At 38.9% G+C, this 17,657-nt stretch overlaps 2 protein-coding genes across 2 annotated transcripts in view; both read left to right on the top strand.

The window, feature by feature from the left end:
- Positions 1-4,203: 4,203 nt before the first annotated feature.
- Positions 4,204-6,528, top strand: LOC107597351 (bone morphogenetic protein 10-like). The gene is made up of 2 exons (XM_016288367.1): positions 4,204-4,647; positions 5,447-6,528. Exons 1-2 carry the CDS (start codon positions 4,248-4,250, stop codon positions 6,526-6,528), a joined length of 1,482 nt encoding a protein of 493 aa, XP_016143853.1. The 5' UTR covers positions 4,204-4,247.
- A 5,805-nt stretch (positions 6,529-12,333) lies between these two features.
- Positions 12,334-17,657, top strand: part of LOC107597324 (NACHT, LRR and PYD domains-containing protein 3) — an 11,400-nt gene continuing 6,076 nt past the window's right edge. The window contains exons 1-4 of the mRNA XM_016288336.1: positions 12,334-12,625; positions 12,893-13,054; positions 13,364-13,510; positions 14,681-16,675. Of these exons, the coding sequence (XP_016143822.1) occupies positions 12,411-12,625; positions 12,893-13,054; positions 13,364-13,510; positions 14,681-16,675 (2,519 nt within the window). The 5' untranslated portion in view covers positions 12,334-12,410. The remainder of the gene's footprint in view (positions 12,626-12,892; positions 13,055-13,363; positions 13,511-14,680; positions 16,676-17,657) is intronic.

The following is a 17,657-nucleotide window of genomic DNA, read 5'->3' as shown; positions in this document are numbered from 1 at the left end:
CTCTTTATAATGTAATAATGGTATAGAGTTTCAAAATTGCTGTGATTTTTTTTTCTTTTTAACTTTTGGAAAAATAGCACCAAAGCATTCCATTTGGAAGCAGCCCCTGTTGAAAAAAACAGCATATGCTGGTTAGGTATGTTTTGACGCTGGGATGCTGGTTTACCTTTGCTGGTTTAAGCTGGTCCTTTGCTGGTTTATGCTGGTCCTTTTGCTGGTCCTTTGCCAGCACATGACCAGCATAAACCAGCAAAGGACCAGCATAAACCAGCAAAGGACCATCTTAAACCAGCAAAGGACCAGCATAAACCAGCAAAAGGACCAGCATAAACCAGCAAAGGACCAGCATAAATCAGCAAAGGACCATCTTAAACCAGCAAAGGACCAGTTTAAACCAGCAAAGGACCATCTTAAACCAGCAAAGGACCAGCATCAACCAGCAAAGGACCAGCTTAAACCAGCATCCCAGCGTCAAAACATACCTAACCAGCATATGCTGGTTTTTTCAACAGGGGCATTTTTGCATTTTCTTGTGTATTCATGTGTATGAGATTAAATAAACTATAGGCTTCTACAGGTGATTTACCAGTTCAATTTCTTAGCCGTGACAGATTCTGTGCATGAGTGAATCGCGAACCTTGTTCTAATCAGTTCGACCATTTCATTGAAAACCAGAGCCGTTCAGAAACAGAGTTGCGACACGCTTTGATCTCGCCGCCACGTGGTCACGTGGTTCATGGTTCATGGTTCACTAGTTCCAAACAACTCCGCGCTGTCAACATGTTTGAATGGGTTTAAGTAGGATAGACAGCAGTTTCACTATATTTTCAGCAATTTCTAGTGATTATTAACACATCATGTGCATTTATTGTGTATTGATAACTACGCTGACTACGTTTTACAATCGCATTTTATTCTGGGGAGTGATGAAGAGACAGCATTAATATTTTTTCTAATATGCTTATTATTGATATTACAATTAGTGTAGTATTTAGGGTTAAAATAGAGAAAATGTTTTTTAAATTCCAGTGCAAAGAGGCAAATTAGAGACGTTTGGTGGCCAGAAAAATTATATTGCTATGTAATGCCATGGTCTAACCACTAGATGCCCGTATGGCTGCTTAATAAATATAGCCTACATATATTTAGCTCTAGTCTAGTTGCTGTAAAGAGTTTTACCGGTCATAAGCAAACTGCGTACGCTCTTATGTGTCGGCCGCGCTGCACGGATGCGCTGTTTTCATTCGAATCAAAGCGTAAATACATGTAGTAAACGTATCCTTTTGTCGCGGCTGACACAGAAGAGCGTACGCAGTTTGCGTTCAGCGCATTTTCTCCAAAATGCCGCTACGGTGATGCGGAGAGATACAGAGGAGACGAATTGTTGAATAAAGTCGTTATTTTTGTTTTCTTCGCATACAAAAAGTATGTTAGAGTATACAAAAAGTATACACTTCATAACGTTACAGTTGAACCACTGATGGCAGATGGACTATTCTGAATATGTCTTTCATGCTTTTCTGGACCTTGACAGTGTAATTTACTTGGCAGGCAATGGGACAGTCACAAGCCTCCCGGTTTTCATCCAAAATATCTTAAAGGTCCCCTGAAATGCTTAGAAACACGCAGTGTTACTCTATGTGTTGACGTCATTTTAACTGAAACAGGAAGACAGGGCGTGACATATCAAGCAGCCCCGCCCCCTTTTAATATAGCCAATAGCGTTCGTTTATATCACAGCTTGGGCTAGAGCCGTTGAGCTCCGTAAAGCCACCCGATTTCGTGTCCGATTTCAGCCGCGGCTTCAGCCTCTATTTTATAGTGTAGGGGGCGGGCGCTTCAGGTTCTAGGGAGCATTTGATTGGACAGAAAGTTGATGTACGATGTGACGTCAAAGTTAGATATTTTTTGGTGTTGTTGGCAATTAATTAATCACAAAAAACATCATATGGTTCCCAGTGTTTAATTTGAAGCTAATATCACAGGAAGAGTGACGATTTTCTCCAAATATCAGCATGATTGCAAATGTGATATTGATTTGAGGAACAGTTCAATATACAATAATTTAATAAGTTACTTACATGTTAGACTTAAATGTATTTGCTGTATTTTGACAACGAAAATAGTTCCAAACAAAGCCTGCATTGCCTCTCTGAGCAGCACACGAAGGTGTTGCTTTACTGAATCAATTAGCCATTTGAAGGAATTGGATGAATGAATGACTCAACGACTCGCTCATGCAGTGATTTGCCACCACTTACTGCCGATTTTAGGCTTATATTTAAAGTAGATTTGACCTTTTTTCCCCCCCAAATTATTTCAAATATCAATTTTCAACTTTTTTTTTTAAAACTTCAAAACATTTATGCAAATGTAACTGCAGGTTAAATGCATGATTGTCTTGTATTACCGTAAACAGCGTGTGTAAATGCATCTAAAAATGCCACTTCAGATGCAGATTCTGTGCTACCTCTGCATTGCAAACACAAATTTTGTCGATACTGATTTAATCTGATTGGTAACAGCCCAATAATATCTTAGTATTTGAATTTGACTAAATTTAAGAATTTGACACAAAAGATATACATACATTTAATTAGGTTAGAAAAAAATTGGCCTTTTTAAGGCAAAAATGCCCATAAAAGGTAAAAAAAAATCAATTTAAGCTTTAAAGTTCATTTCTGTTACTCTTGCAAACTAGCCACCACACAGAATATGAAGAATTTTCAAGCTGTCCACGGATCCTAAACCTGCCAAGGTACCAGCACAATAACACACTCAGCAAAATATAATCTAATTAACATTGTCTACAAAATTCCAGAAAATATAGAGATATAATTTTTCATCATTATTGCACACCCCTAGTGTGTACATGCTTCAAAATTTCTCCTTTTGCATTTCATTTGCATAGGAGTCAGATTTGGATCAGAGAGGATGAAACTGATCTTAGGTGAGTATTGGAAGTAGAAACTCTTCTTGACTGAAGCATTCCTGTTGTAACTACCTCTACACGGTTTTGCAAAGTGGGAATGTACCAGTGTATGAAGTCCGTCTATTGGGTACTTGACATCTTGAGCCTTTGAAGACGTTTTCCATTGGCTGCAGAGCTGTGTCTGTCAGCCCCTCAGAGTGGGTGATAAGGGCTTCCCTCCACTTCCGAATGAGCGGTTTGTTTTTGCCGGTAAGCGCAGAAGCTCTTCAGCAGGCACCCTGCTGCAGACCCTACAGATGATAAGATGCTCCGGAAGTCAGTGGAAATACAAACAAAATACTCACATGCATGGAATTCAGTAGATTTGGTTTGTGTATGGGGAAAAAGACATCTGTCCTCAGTTTGATCAACTTATTTATTTCCCATGAGGGAATGTTTGACTTTCAAGTACTCGTTTCATTGCAATTGATGCTTACCAACCTCTCTGAGATACACAGAGATTCACAGATAATAGCTTTGTAATGGCAAAAAGTGGCTGCTTTCAGTCTATCCTGCAACCTCTCACACCTCATTTCATTTCAATTTCCGTCACCGCAGATATTTATCCTCTCTCTTTTTCAAAGATACTGAGGCACTCTTCAGACGTTTGTCAAAAAGAAATGGTCAATGAACTTAAGTCCCAACACTCATAGGAAATCATAGGAAAAACAAATAAACACTAGGCCCAAAATCTGCCCTGGCTCACCCACCCAAACAAAGGAAGGGGCTTCTGCACGTATCAGAGCGATGTTTACAAAATCCTCATTAAGGAAAAGAAAGCAGATAACGGTGCACACACACACACACACACACACACACAAACACACACACAGGGACACCACGAACGCTAAAAACGCAGAGCTTCCTAGTTTGTAGATAAGGGACAGAGAGAGCGAAAGTAGGGAGAGCAAGAGTGAGAGAGAGAGAGAGAGAGAGAGGAAAAAACATTTGAAAAGAGATGCCACAGAGGGACATCTCTTTCACGTAGTGAAACCACCCTCTAGTCCAAACTTTTCAGACATCAAAGAATAAATGCTCAGAGGTCAGGAATAGAGGCACTTTAATGCAGTGACCAGTCTGCAGCTACATATAAGAACCAAAACAGCATAGGACGGCTTTACTTTCCTACATTCTGCACTGGAGTAACCACTTGCCTTCAGAAGAAAGGGTTGAGTTCTTTAAATTAAAGGCATTTGTCACTGGATCTATAGATCCAGATTTCGCTCCTGTGAAACTCTTCACCTATAGCTGATACACACCTCATTTGCCTTACATCATGGGTGTAAGCAGGAATTACTTTTGGATGACATGTTCATCCAGCACATTTGTTTTATTGGCCTTTTTCCTGCTCTTCTGGGGGCCCTTCTGTGCACAGAGTAGCCCTATCGGCTCCCCCGAGAAGCTCCGCACTGCTCCAGGGCTGGATGACGGACATGGAGGGATTCTGGATCCTTCACTTCTGGAGCAGGACAGTGAGGTAGACATGCAGAGCTTGCTGGAGACCCTGAAGGGACAGTTTCTGCGCACTTTTAACCTGACACGTCCCGGCCCCCCTGTGCAGCCAGGGGCCACTCGAGTAGAGCCCCCTGAGTACATGCTGGAGCTCTACAACCGCTTCGCCAATGACCGAACAGCAATGCCTTCTGCAAACATTGTACGCAGCTTTAAAAATGAAGGTAATTGTATATTTACTTTTCCAATGAGGACTGTGTAACTGTGTTTGTATTGTGGGAATTTAAATTTTTTTTTTATATATAAAATCTGCTTATGGCAATAAAATAATTTATTTTCTACTGTGGATGTAGTACAAAGAAACAATAATGTTGACTAAGTATTTAAAGTAATTGAATAATCAAGTAAGGATGTTAGAAAATTCTAGAAAAGTGTTCTAAAATGCATTTTTTGGTTGCGCACTAGGCTATTTGCTTGTTGATTAAAATATAATACTTGTGCTTGCTAAATTATATGCAATTAATCAAGACAATATAATACATTTACATTTAGTCATTTAGCAGACGCTTTTATCCGAAGTGACTTACAAATGAGGACAATAAAAGCAATCAAAATAGAGCACTAATATGTGCTGTGATAAGTCTCAAAAATTTGATCTCAAATAATAGTTGGCTTTTTTTTCAGTTGTGTGCCGTTATACATAATAGCACTTTAATGCAAATGTAATATCTCTGCAGAACTATATGAATAATTAAGAGATTTTAACATGAATTTTTGTTGTGTTGTGAAAGTTAAAAATCTTCATATTGTCTAGAAATGCATTCAAAAAGTGACTATTTGACCTTATTTTCACCTAGTTACTTTCATTTTATGTACACACACACATACATACATACATACATACACACATATAATATATTTTTTATATTTTATTGTAATATTATTAGACATATCTTTGAGTCATATTTATGGTAGATTTATAATGACAACATGAGAATTTGAATTCCTAATTTTGTTTTTCAGACTCCTCCCCATACAGTGTTGGACCTAGTGGGGTGAGACAACACCCACTTATCTTCAACGTGTCTATCCCACATCACGAGAGAGTCACCACAGCCGAGCTCCGACTGTATACTTTGGTCCAGACTGACCGCAACAAATATATTGGAGTTGACAGAAAAGTTACCATATATGAGGTCAAAAAGATTGAAACGAACAGCAGTCAGGAAATAAGAGGGGACCATATTGATGGAGGAAATCAAACCAAGCAAGAGGGAGAAACAGAACTAGTGGAGTTGGCATCTCGACAGGTTTACGGTACAGATAACGGCTGGGAATCCTTTGACATGACCGCTGCGGTGCATCTTTGGAGGAAATCAGACTATGGCACCACCCACAGGCTGGAGGTCCACATAGCCAGTTTGAAGTCTCAGAGTTTGCCATCAACCGAAGGTAAGGAGGAAGGCAACGCCAGAGGAGGGGACATGGACATTGACACCAGCCCTGAGGACAAGCACAAACCCTTAATGATCGTCTTCTCTGATGACCAGAGCAGAGACCACCGCGGAGACCAACGAGAGCTCAATGAGCTGATCCAGCATGAGACCACTGGGCCTGGTGTTCAAGACAACATTGACCTAGAACTGACTGGTCTCTGGGACGACCTGGAAGTTATGGGACAAAAAGATGGCAATGAGGAAGAGGAGCAGAGCGAGGAGGCTCTCCTACAGATGCGCTCCAACCTCATCTATGACACAGCATCTAGAATCCGACGCAATGCCAAAGGCAACCAGTGTAAAAAGACCTCCCTCTATGTGGACTTCAAAGACATCGGCTGGGACAGTTGGATCCTAGCACCCTCCGGTTATGAAGCCTTCGAGTGTACGGGGACGTGCATGTACCCTTTGACCAAACACGTTACACCTACTAAACATGCCATTGTGCAAACTTTGGTCAGTCTGAAAAGTCCACAAAGAGTGTCCAGAGCTTGTTGCGTTCCCACTGAATTAGATCCCATCTCCCTGCTCTACCTAGATGATGCAGAAGTGGTGACATATCAGTATAAATATGAAGGTATGGTGGTAGCGAAGTGTGGATGCAGATAGTATTTAATGGACATGGAGAAGTGGGGTGAATCTGGGCCACAAGCTTAGAGTTTGGATTGGAAAGAGACTAAAAGGCAGTCATTGTCTACGACTAACATTCCAAGTTTCTTCCAAATGGTAGTGGATGAGCTCTTACTCCCAACATTAACAGCGTTAGCAGGAGTCATGAAATCAGTTGTGGAATCAGCCAATTCTGGAGCCACATGACGAGGGGCCACAATGCAACATTTAGTGGGAACGGTGACCATTTCATCCCTGCTGAACAAGGATTGGGTGGAACATAAGACAATAATTGAACCACTGACACGCCTCAAGATCAGCCGGGATATCTTATCAGTAAAGACTGAAGTTTAAGTCAGAGATTATATCAACTCCAACTCGTTACATACTTGGCCATATCGTTTGCGTCAGCAGAGTCCTCGCTAAGTGGGTGTTTCGTAAAGATGGCAGCGAACTCAAGCACCACAGGGTCAGTCCAGTGACATTACCAGAGACAAGAAGCCTGTGAAACGGCCTGTTTCCACAAAGCTCAGTACCGTATCTGTCGTGACACTGCCAAGTCAATATGCAGCTTCCTGACTAACAGAATGCATTTGATATGAACTGTCCAAGTTGAAGTGAAGTGTTTATCAGAAAAGTCTTATAAACGAGGGGTAAATCAGACCAGAACGGACCAGTCTGGACTTTCGAATGTGTCTGAGAACAACTCCTTCTCTAGATATCCGCAGTCTTACGACAATGGGTCTCATTCATTAATCAGTCATACACAAATTTGTGTGTGAAATCTGCATACATGTTTTTTTAAAGGACAAATCATTATTCAGCATTACATTTTGTGCTTAAATTCATTCTGAAATAATGAAAACATTTGGGAACATCTAAAACAACACACCAGCAAAAATCATTGGGTGAAAGATGACATTTTATAAATAGATTTCATCATATAGAGTAAAAAGTAAGAAAAGTACATTATAGCTTGAGTTTCAAGGTTTTTCTATAGAAAAACAGCACATCTGTACTTATGTACAGCTGGGTGAGGTTTGTAATCTGGGTCTGTATAAAAGGTGTCTAATGTATTTGAACTGGTTTTGAGGATGCAAACTTAGTCGTATGTTTGCTGCTGAGTGTGAATAAGGCTGTAATGGAAAGGTTGTGCGGAAAGCAGTTGATGGCTTGGCCATGTTTTATCCAAATAAGTATTCAAATTAGATGGAGGACAAGAAGAAATTCATGAAATGCATATGTACATGTTATGCAAAAGCGTTTTGTGAGAAGTACTCCTGTGGGTATACATACAAAACAATCCATGCAATTACTAATGAATAAAACACATTATTTCAGTGCAAAACCTAAGCAATAAACAGATGCTCATAAAAGAGAGACATCGTAAAAGGACAGTATGAACTTCTGAAATGTCTCAAAGCAATTAAGCTGTTTTGATATATAACATTTTCTTGGGCCACTTAATCCTGCCTTTATCTTTTCTTCAGTAACATTTCTTCCTACTGAAACCTTGTCTGCATTTCACCATGGAATTCATTCACAAATCAGCATGTCACTGCTGAGATGTGAGAATGGGACAGTTGACAAAGAATGCATGTTGTACATCTTAGTCCGTCCGCCCCGTTCCATTGGCGACAGACGGCATCAACAAGCGGGATACTGGGGGCTCTCACCCCCTCCTGCTCCACATGCCGTGTGAGCTGCGCTCCCACCCCGAAGCACGGCTGTGATAAGAAGGTGTCAGGACCGAAAAACATGTGTGTGAGGACCAAAGACAATTCCAAGCTGCACGGAGGGCGAGAGACAACTGATTCCTGGGAATGAGAAGCCAGTTGGCAGTTGTATATCTACTTTTTGACCCCAATCTACCCTAAAGCGAAGACACATCATTTACTCCCCATCGCTCTCCTCCTGTAGTCTTCCATCATTCTTCTTCTCCTTTTGGACCCTTATCACTGTTAGGGCAGGAGGATGAATGGAAACTGTCTGGCAAGGTCATGCCACCCACAGATATCCTTCACAAGACTTTTCAACCTGATAATATCTTCCAGGATTATTCCCATGCCTGATGCATACTTTGCATTACTGACTTTGATATTAACTTTACTGTTGTTGAAGTACAAATTGTGTTCTGCTGCTTTGAATAATTATAAAGCTTATTTATTGATTAATTTATTTGTTTTTATTATTATTTAGGTGATTTTGTATAGTAATACTGTACATATGACTACATACACTATTCAGAGTATATGAGACTGTATGATGTTGTTGTGCAAAGAATATGGGTATACAAGTATATAAATTAATTTAAAAACAAATTATTAATTGTAATAATTTATCATTTTCTCATGTAGTATGTGTTAAAATACTCAGTGATGTTGTATGCGCTTTAATCAACCGCTTTTCAAGCACTGACGTCTTGTTAGGATTTGTATATATCTTTAAATAGTTTGTTGATCCTCTTGTCCCTTGCACCCAGACACTCCATAACTCCTTAACAAGATATATTTAGCAATGATCAGTCCAGAGCTTGCTGTTTAGACATTGGGTGTGGGAGCGATTCATAAATGTAACTTCCCATTGAAGACCAGCAGCTTAAAGGCCCATAGTTTACAAGTGTCAAACAGATCCACATCCATGGGAAGCTGACTGGAAACTAATGACCACACAGGCTCATCTGCTCTGCAGCTTGAGACTGTGCAGATGTATTTGCTTCTTTTTTGGGGTTTGGGGTGGAGGGCGTAGGAAGTGTTTAGCTTTGTTCTCTATATATTTAAGATGTGAAGTTGGTAATTGTCAGTTGCCATTGTAAAACAATGTATTTTGCCATGTACAAACGCACAGTTGAAAATAAAATTATATTTTGGAGAAACTTTCTGTAATATTGTGATGTTTTTTTTTTTTTTACTATTCTAGTATTTATTAACAAATTTATAATTGACAAGACTCTTCTGTCCACTGTAGTCATGTTAAAGGGATAGTTCACCCAAAAATGAAAAATTTGATGTTTATCTGCTTACCCCCAGGGCATCCAAGATGTAGATGACTGTTTCTTCTGTAGAACACAAACGAAGATTTTTAACTCAAACCGTTGCAGTCTGTCAGTCATATAATGGAAGTGAATGGGAATCACGGCTTTGAGAGTCAAAAAAACATACACAAACAAAACCAAATTAAACCCTGCGGCTCGTGACGATACATTGATGTGTAAAGACATGAAACGATCGCTCTGTGCAAGAAACTGAACAGTATTTACATAGTTTTTTACCTCTGATTCACCGCAATGTCCAAACTGTCCTGAGTCAGTCTTCTTCTTGCGTTTTTGACTCTCAAAGCCGTGATTCCCATTCACTTCCATTATATGATTGACAGACTGCAACGGTTTGAGTTAAAAATCTTCGTTTGTGTTCTACTGAAGAAACAAAGTCACCTACATCTTGGATGCCCTGGGGGTAAGCAGATAAACATCAAATTTTCATTTTTGGGTGAACTATCCCTTTAATGTCCAAGTGGAAACTTAATGGTTATTGTCTCTCATTTATCTTGTCTCCAAAGCCATGACAGGAAAGTTAAACCAGTGACGGGAAAAAATGTAGACCCTCCAGTATGTGTATTGTGCTTGAATGATGACAGTTCGGGACCTCCTGACCAATTACACACAAGCCTTTGAGCTGTGTCCCATTAATGAGCTATTTACAAATTGCAGAAGCATTTGTGTCTGGATATTGTCATCTAATTCTGGGTATTCATTTATTTGTGTTGACAGAAGAAGTTACAGTATTAGCATGTGCTATTGATATTAAAAACAGCAAATAAATAAATAATAAAAAATTAAATAAAAATGATACATTTATAAATATAAAGCCATTAATACATTTTAATACATTTTATTGTTTCACAAGTTAAGTAATGTCATGATTCTTATTATATCTATTCTGCACATTTATTTGTTATATAGAACACAAGATATTTTGAAGACCAAGCAAGTTTTGGTTACCATTTTATGGACGTAAAAAATAAATTGTTCCATAGAAGAAAGTTTTGGGATGGTTGAGGTGCAGGTTAAAGTAAATGATGACATAATGATCATTTTTGGGTGAATTATTTCTTTAATTGCTGCTAATATCATCATTGGTCAAATCAGCCAGAGTGGCAGCAAGCAAGTAACAAAGATTTAGAGCCACCTTGTGGTCACCAACCCACAATCTCAAAACAGTGAAATTATAAACACTCTTGTGAATTCAGCTGTAATTTACTCGCCCTCATTATTCCAAATCTGTGTGACTGTCAAGCTCTAAAAATACCTTAACTGTATCATAATACTAGTCGATACGACTTATGTGGATGCACTATATGCACTATATTTAAAATAGGTCAGCAGCACTGATTTCAAGTGACACAGTACACTACATCAGACCCCAGTTTGACCTCAGCATTTTGAGCTTCATCTGGGGCAATAAATTGATACTCATTTGTGAGAAAAAAAGATAGAAAGACTTACAGAGTCTTACTCAAGTCATTACTTTAAAAAATAGATTGAGTAGTTACATTCTCACAATTAATTTGCAGGATGTATTCTTAATGCTTGAAAAATATATTTGAAAATATGTTAAAACTCTATTTAAGAGTTTGATTCTGCTTTTAAACACACCTTGAAACATGATCTAGATGATTTCAACAGAGGAGATGATAATGTGTTTCTCACTTGTGCAGTTTTCTACTAAGACTTTATCAGTTTCAGACTGCCTCTGTAGCTGAATGAAATGTGACCATATCCACCTGCTGAATGTAATCAAAATTATACCTAAAAAATGAATGCTTAACGAATGTCATTGCCAAGTTTTATGAACATTGCTATGTTGCATATTCTTAAGTATATATTCATTCCTACAGATTACACAACAGATATGTAATTTCATTCAAACTCTGAACCTAATAACATTATTAACTGGTGCAATTGACTTTTGCTGAGTATCTTAAGAGGCGGTACAGGTTCGATTCAGGTTAATTTGTCAATATTGAAAGAAAAAACTCACAAATGGCATGATTCTATAAATAGTATCTTACCTATTTATCAAATTTATATCTGCTGATTCAGGAGAAATGTGTAAAAAATGCCAAGCTTAACTTGTAGTTGCTTTCTTTAAAGGAAATGGCTGTTTTTGGAGTTGGCAGTGCAATGGTACTTGACATGTTGTAGCCTTATACAGCCATTTTAGCGTGCTGTCAAACCAAACGTGTCAAGTTAACGGTAAATATTAAAACAGACGATGCTACATAATGTATAAACAGAAAACAAATTTAATCTAAACGGATAAATAATCGCTGTATAAAGATATAAATATGTAACTCACTTTTTTTGTCAGAACAGTACAGTTTAGAAGCATGCAATTTACTAACCGCTAGGAAAATGCGCAGCCAGGACTTTTATTTTGAAATGTAAACTCTGTGTGAAGAAGTCTAGTGGAGAGTTTAACCAGAGTTCAACTGTGCTGTATTTTGCTATACATACTTTGTTTTCACGTAGTTGTAATATTAGTTACTTATTATGGAGGCCATTTCGTCAAACCCAAGTGTTGATTTGGGGAGTGAGGAGGGGAGAAGGGCTACATAATGTATAAACAGAAAACAAATTTAATCTAAACGGATAAATAATCGCTGTATAAAGATATAAATATGTAACTCACTTTTTTTGTCAGAACAGTACAGTTTAGAAGCATGCAATTTACTAACCGCTAGGAAAATGCGCAGCCAGGACTTTTATTTTGAAATGTAAACTCTGTGTGAAGAAGTCTAGTGGAGTTTAACCAGAGTTCAACTGTGCTGTATTTTGCTATACATACTTTGTTTTCACGTAGTTGTAATATTAGTTACTTATTATGGAGGCCATTTCGTCAAACCCAAGTGTTGATTTGGGGAGTGAGGAGGGGAGCGCTGCCTTTAAAAAGGGGTTTTATGAGAAGAGAGAAGAAGTGGGTAATATTCATCACCCGTTTCAGAGAACGCCCGTTCAAAGTTGTGTGTCTGTGAAGAGTGACAGATCCATGGCTGAACCTCCTAAATTCAGTGATAAAGCAGAACACTTTCAACCCAGGTTTGTCTTGCTGAGTATACACTCGTAAAAGAGAATAACTCTTGATTCTTCATGAGTTCCAATCTTGTTTTCAATATATGTGGATTGTACAAATGATATTAGGGGTCTTTAATATCAAATGCTACTTGTTAGCTTTAAAACTATAAAATGGCTACTCAGCTGTCCTGCAGTGTGTTATGCTAAAATACTTGTAAAACTACTTTAAAATGCATGTTGTAATGTATCTGAAACCTCAAGTGTATGTCTATGTATTTAAATTAATTTCAGTATTTACAGTCGTCCAGAGAAAGTGGAAGACTGTGCTGTTCACCAGCAGTTCCAGAGACCAGCATCTCCACTAACAAGTTATGTGTCTTTGAAGAGTGACAGATCCATGGCTGAACCTCCTAAATTCAGTGATAAAACCGTGTATGAGTTCATACATACCTGGTAAATATACACACATTTATTATTCTTGATTCTTCATAGTTTCCATTATTGTTTTCATGTTTTTCATTCTTCATAGTTTCCATTATTGTTTTGCATCAATTCATGTAAATGATGCAAAATACATTAGGGGTCTTTAATGTCAAAAATGTTAATAATTTTAAATCTATAATATGGCTGCTTAGTTGAAACTGTCCCGCAGTGTGACATGCTAAACTGTCTAAAACAACTTTAAACGGCATTTGGTAATGTATATGAATCTGAAATCTCAGGTCGACACCTATGTATTTGAATTCATTTTGGTATTTTCAGTCTTTCAGAAAAAGCTGAGTACAGTGCTGTTTACCACCAGTCCCAGAGACCAGCATCGACACAATCAAGCTATGCATCTTTGAAGAGTGACAGATCCATGGCTGAACCTCCTAAATTCAGCGATAAAGCAGAACACTTTAAACACAGGTGTGCTTGCACATTCATTTACATGCTCATGTAATTCTCTTATGAAATGAATCATGTGACAATTTAAACAATAGCAAATATGGTTAATTAGGTTAGATGCCATGTTGAATTTAATGTGGATGAAAACTGTAAGGGACAGAATTGCAGTCTTTACATTGGCACACACTGTATAAAGGTAAAGGTCCTAGATAACATAATTTTTGCCAACTCAACTTTCAGACCTGTTTATTTATCTTTTGTCTACTGATTTTTTATTTTTTTAGGAAAGATGTTTGGTCAACTGTGAACAGTCTGTTAAACAACTGTACAATCGTTGAACTGTACTTCTATCCCTCACAGGCTTGTTTACATTTCTGTAAAAAATCCTGTGCAATTCATTTTTTAATCACTTTAGATTTAATAGCTGAGTTATACTGAATTCAAAGATGTCTCTGAGTGTTCAGTATAGCCCACATCTCTTAAAGTCTTAGAGTCCTGAGCAGAACTCAGCACTGAAACAAAGACTGCGTTAGAAATCACATAATCTCTAGTATAAATGTAATCTGGACATACTACATTCGGCATGTTGTCATTATCAGGTGACTAGCAGTGTCAGTTGCGTAGGATCACTGCCATTCATAAATCCTATCCTGTGGTCTCATGGGATAGTAAAGTGTTCATCATATGCACACTTCAGAATCATGCCGGAAGTAGTTGGTCATCTGGGTACTTTTTGCCTACTCTTTTATGAGCACTGTGAATTCGGACATACTTCTTTTGCCACATACTGTTTTTTGTCTACTATATAGTAGGGAAGTATGCAATTTCAGATGCAGGCAAAAAGTCCAGCGTTTTTAGCAGTGAGTGGATTCTGACTAACTTAAACACCTCTGATTGGCCATTGCATTCAAGAAATCAACAGATATGTCTGTGATTGGCTACATTACTCACCGCTGGATTGGTTACATGTTTGTGATGATAGGAAATGGGGGCTGGTTTTTTGAGACTTTACTTTGAGTCTTTGGTACTCCCCAATGCCCAACAATGGTGTAAACTGATGAATTTGCCGATGGGTTGTCTTTAAGCATATCAAAACACCAGATTAACTTGTAAACAACATTAAAAACTTGATTTTCACCATAGAGGGTCTTTAATATTTTAATTGATTACAAATCTTGTTTGTTTCTGCAGTGGGAGAAAGAAACAGGTGGTTCAAGATCAGTCTGCGTGCCTGTCTGGAGATTCTGACTGCTTTCAGTGCCGAAAAATATCTGAAATTTGTCCCCTTATACACCCACACACAAGAGGGTCCAGTCCTGCTGAAGAGCAGCAGAGCTCTTGCCAACCAGTAGATGCCATCCTACAGAGTATCAAAGAAAGCCACAAAACCAGCATGAAGAAGTATGAGAGTTTATGTGAAGGAATCAATGCACAAGAGAACAAAAACCACCTTAACAAGATTTACACACAGCTTTATATAATAGAGGGAGAGAGGGAAGGGGTAAATGAAGAACATGAGGTTGTTCAAATAGAGAAAACCAAGACTGAATGCTTACAAGGTACTCCAATCAACTGCAACAACATTTTCCAGCCTATATCCGATCCAAGTTATGAGAGAAAAGACAACCAAGAAAAAGTAAAGACTGTTCTTACCAAAGGAATTGCTGGAATTGGAAAAACAGTCTCTGTGCATAAATTCATTCTGGATTGGGCTGAGGGCAAAGCTAATCAGGATGTTGATTTTCTCTTTGTTCTTCCATTTCGGGAACTCAACTTGGTTAAAGATGAAAAGTACAGCCTTCACAGACTTCTGCTTGACTTCCATCCAGAACTTCTGGAGTTCGATACAAGGGTATATGATTTGTGTAAAGTCTTGTTCATCTTTGACGGTCTGGATGAAAGTAGAATTACACTGACATTTTCACACTGTGACAAAATTTCTGATGTGTCTACAACATCATCAGTGAGCATGTTGATGTCAAATCTCATCAAAGGAGAGTTGTTGTCCTCTGCTCTCATCTGGATCACATCCAGACCGGCAGCAGCCGGTCAGATCCCCTCACATTACATCAGCCGGGTAACAGAAGTACAGGGATTCACTGACCCTCAGAAGGAGGAATATTTTAGGAAGAAGATCAGCGATCAGCATCAAGCCACCAGAATCATCTCTCACATAAGAACAGCAAGAAGCCTCCACATAATGTGTCATATACCGGTTTTCTGCTGGATCACAGACACTGTGCTTCAGAACATCCTAAAACATGATAGCAGTGCAGAAATCCCCAAAACCCTAACTGAAATGTACATACATTTTCTGATTATTCAGGCCGTTATGAAGAGGCAGAAGTATGGTGAGAGAGATGAGAGATATGATCCAAAGTTGCTTCTGCTTTCAGAAAGATATGTGATTTTGAAACTCGCTGAACTGGCTTTCAAAGCTCTGATGAATGGCGATGTCTTGTTCTATGATGATGACCTGAAAAAATGTGGAGTAGATGTCAACAAGGCCTCTGAGTATTCTGGGATTTGCACCGAGATCTTCAAGGAGGAATCAGTGATCTATTCGAGGAAGGTCTACTGCTTTGTTCATCTGAGCTTTCAAGAGTTTTTTGCAGCGCTTTTTGTGTTTTTCAACTATTTAAACAAGAACAGTGATATCCTGAGAATGTTCCAGATAAAGAAAGGAAGAAAAAAGATCAAATCGCAGTTTAATGAGGTTTCACTAGATGCATTTCTGAAGGTTGTGGTTGATGAAGCACTGAAGAGTGACAATGGACATCTTGATCTTTTCCTTCGATTTCTTCATGGCATCTCACTGGAGTCAAATCAGAAACTTCTCCAAGGTCTGCTCACACACGTGGAGGACAACCCTGAAAGCATGAAGAAAGTGATAAAAAACCTCAGACAAAGTCAAAAGCAGAATGTCAGGCCAGAAAGGTGGATTAATCTCTCACACTGCTTGATTGAAATGAAGGATACTTCTATTCTTGAAGACATTCAGGCTTACCTGAAAGCTGAAGGAAAGTTTAAAAAATATCTATCTCCTGCCCACTGTTCAGCTTTAGCTAATATGTTTCTGATGGCAGAGGATGTACTAGAAGAGCTAAACCTCAAGAAATATAACACAACATCCACGGAGGCTCAAAGGAGACTGGTACCAGCTGTGAGGAACTGTCGAAAAGCAATGTGAGAACCAGTAAACCAACCAATAAACCAACAGTGATCTGAAGAACTTAAAGGGGTCATATGATGTTGCTAAAAATAACATTATTTTGTGTATTTGGTTTAATGAAATGTGTTTATGCGGTTTAAGGTTAAAAAAACACATTATTCTCCACATACTGTACATTATTGTTTCTCCTCTATGCCCCGCCTTTCTGAAATGCGTCGATTTTTACAAAGCTCATCAGTCTGAAAAGCGAGGTGTGCTGTGATTGGCCAGCTATCCAGTGCGTTGTGATTGGCCGAATACCTCAAGCATGTCATGGAAATGTTACGCCCCTTACCATACTGTGATGCCATGTCCCGGCCGGAGCAATGAGACAAAAACATTAAAACCCATTATAAACGAGGCATTTGTTGCATCCAGTGGGGACATAATTATGGATTATAATGACTTATACTGTCTTTTTTACGCGTTGTGTTGCATCACGCCACATAAACAAAACCATGTCTGCATTTGTGATCGGAGAAATTACAAATGGCAAGCGCTATTCTACACTGCTCAAAACTCGCGTTTGAATCATCAGTGGCAAATCCTTTAAATGAAAACCTACTTACAGTCTGTGAGTCAGAACAGCTGGCATTGTAGTCCAATCTCCCAGGATCAGTAAACAGTCCTCCATAAAATGCGCTGCACACATCTGAATATTTGGGTTGAACTGTTCTGGAACAGTGTTGTAAATACAACTTAACCACTGATTTCTAGTCGTGTCCTCTTTTAGAAGGCCAAACAAAGTAGTTTCGCTTTCACAACGAAACACGGCGGGCTTGACTGAGCGGCGGCCAGCGGGCTAGAGTGAGGAATGGCGGCCAGCGGGCTTGAGAACGGCGCGGTCAGCGTATTCGATTAAGGAGCGTCCGGCGAGCTTGTGGCAACCACATGTGCCGAAGTTGATGAATTTCCTCAGCGACCAGCACGGATCAGCTCCAGGCATGCCGAAGGGGT

Source organism: Sinocyclocheilus grahami, unplaced genomic scaffold (assembly GCF_001515645.1).
Source record: "Sinocyclocheilus grahami isolate Dianchi unplaced genomic scaffold, SAMN03320097.WGS_v1.1 scaffold230.1, whole genome shotgun sequence".
Classification (NCBI taxonomy): Eukaryota; Metazoa; Chordata; class Actinopteri; order Cypriniformes; family Cyprinidae; genus Sinocyclocheilus; species Sinocyclocheilus grahami.
This window is presented reverse-complemented; position numbering and strand designations above follow the sequence as displayed.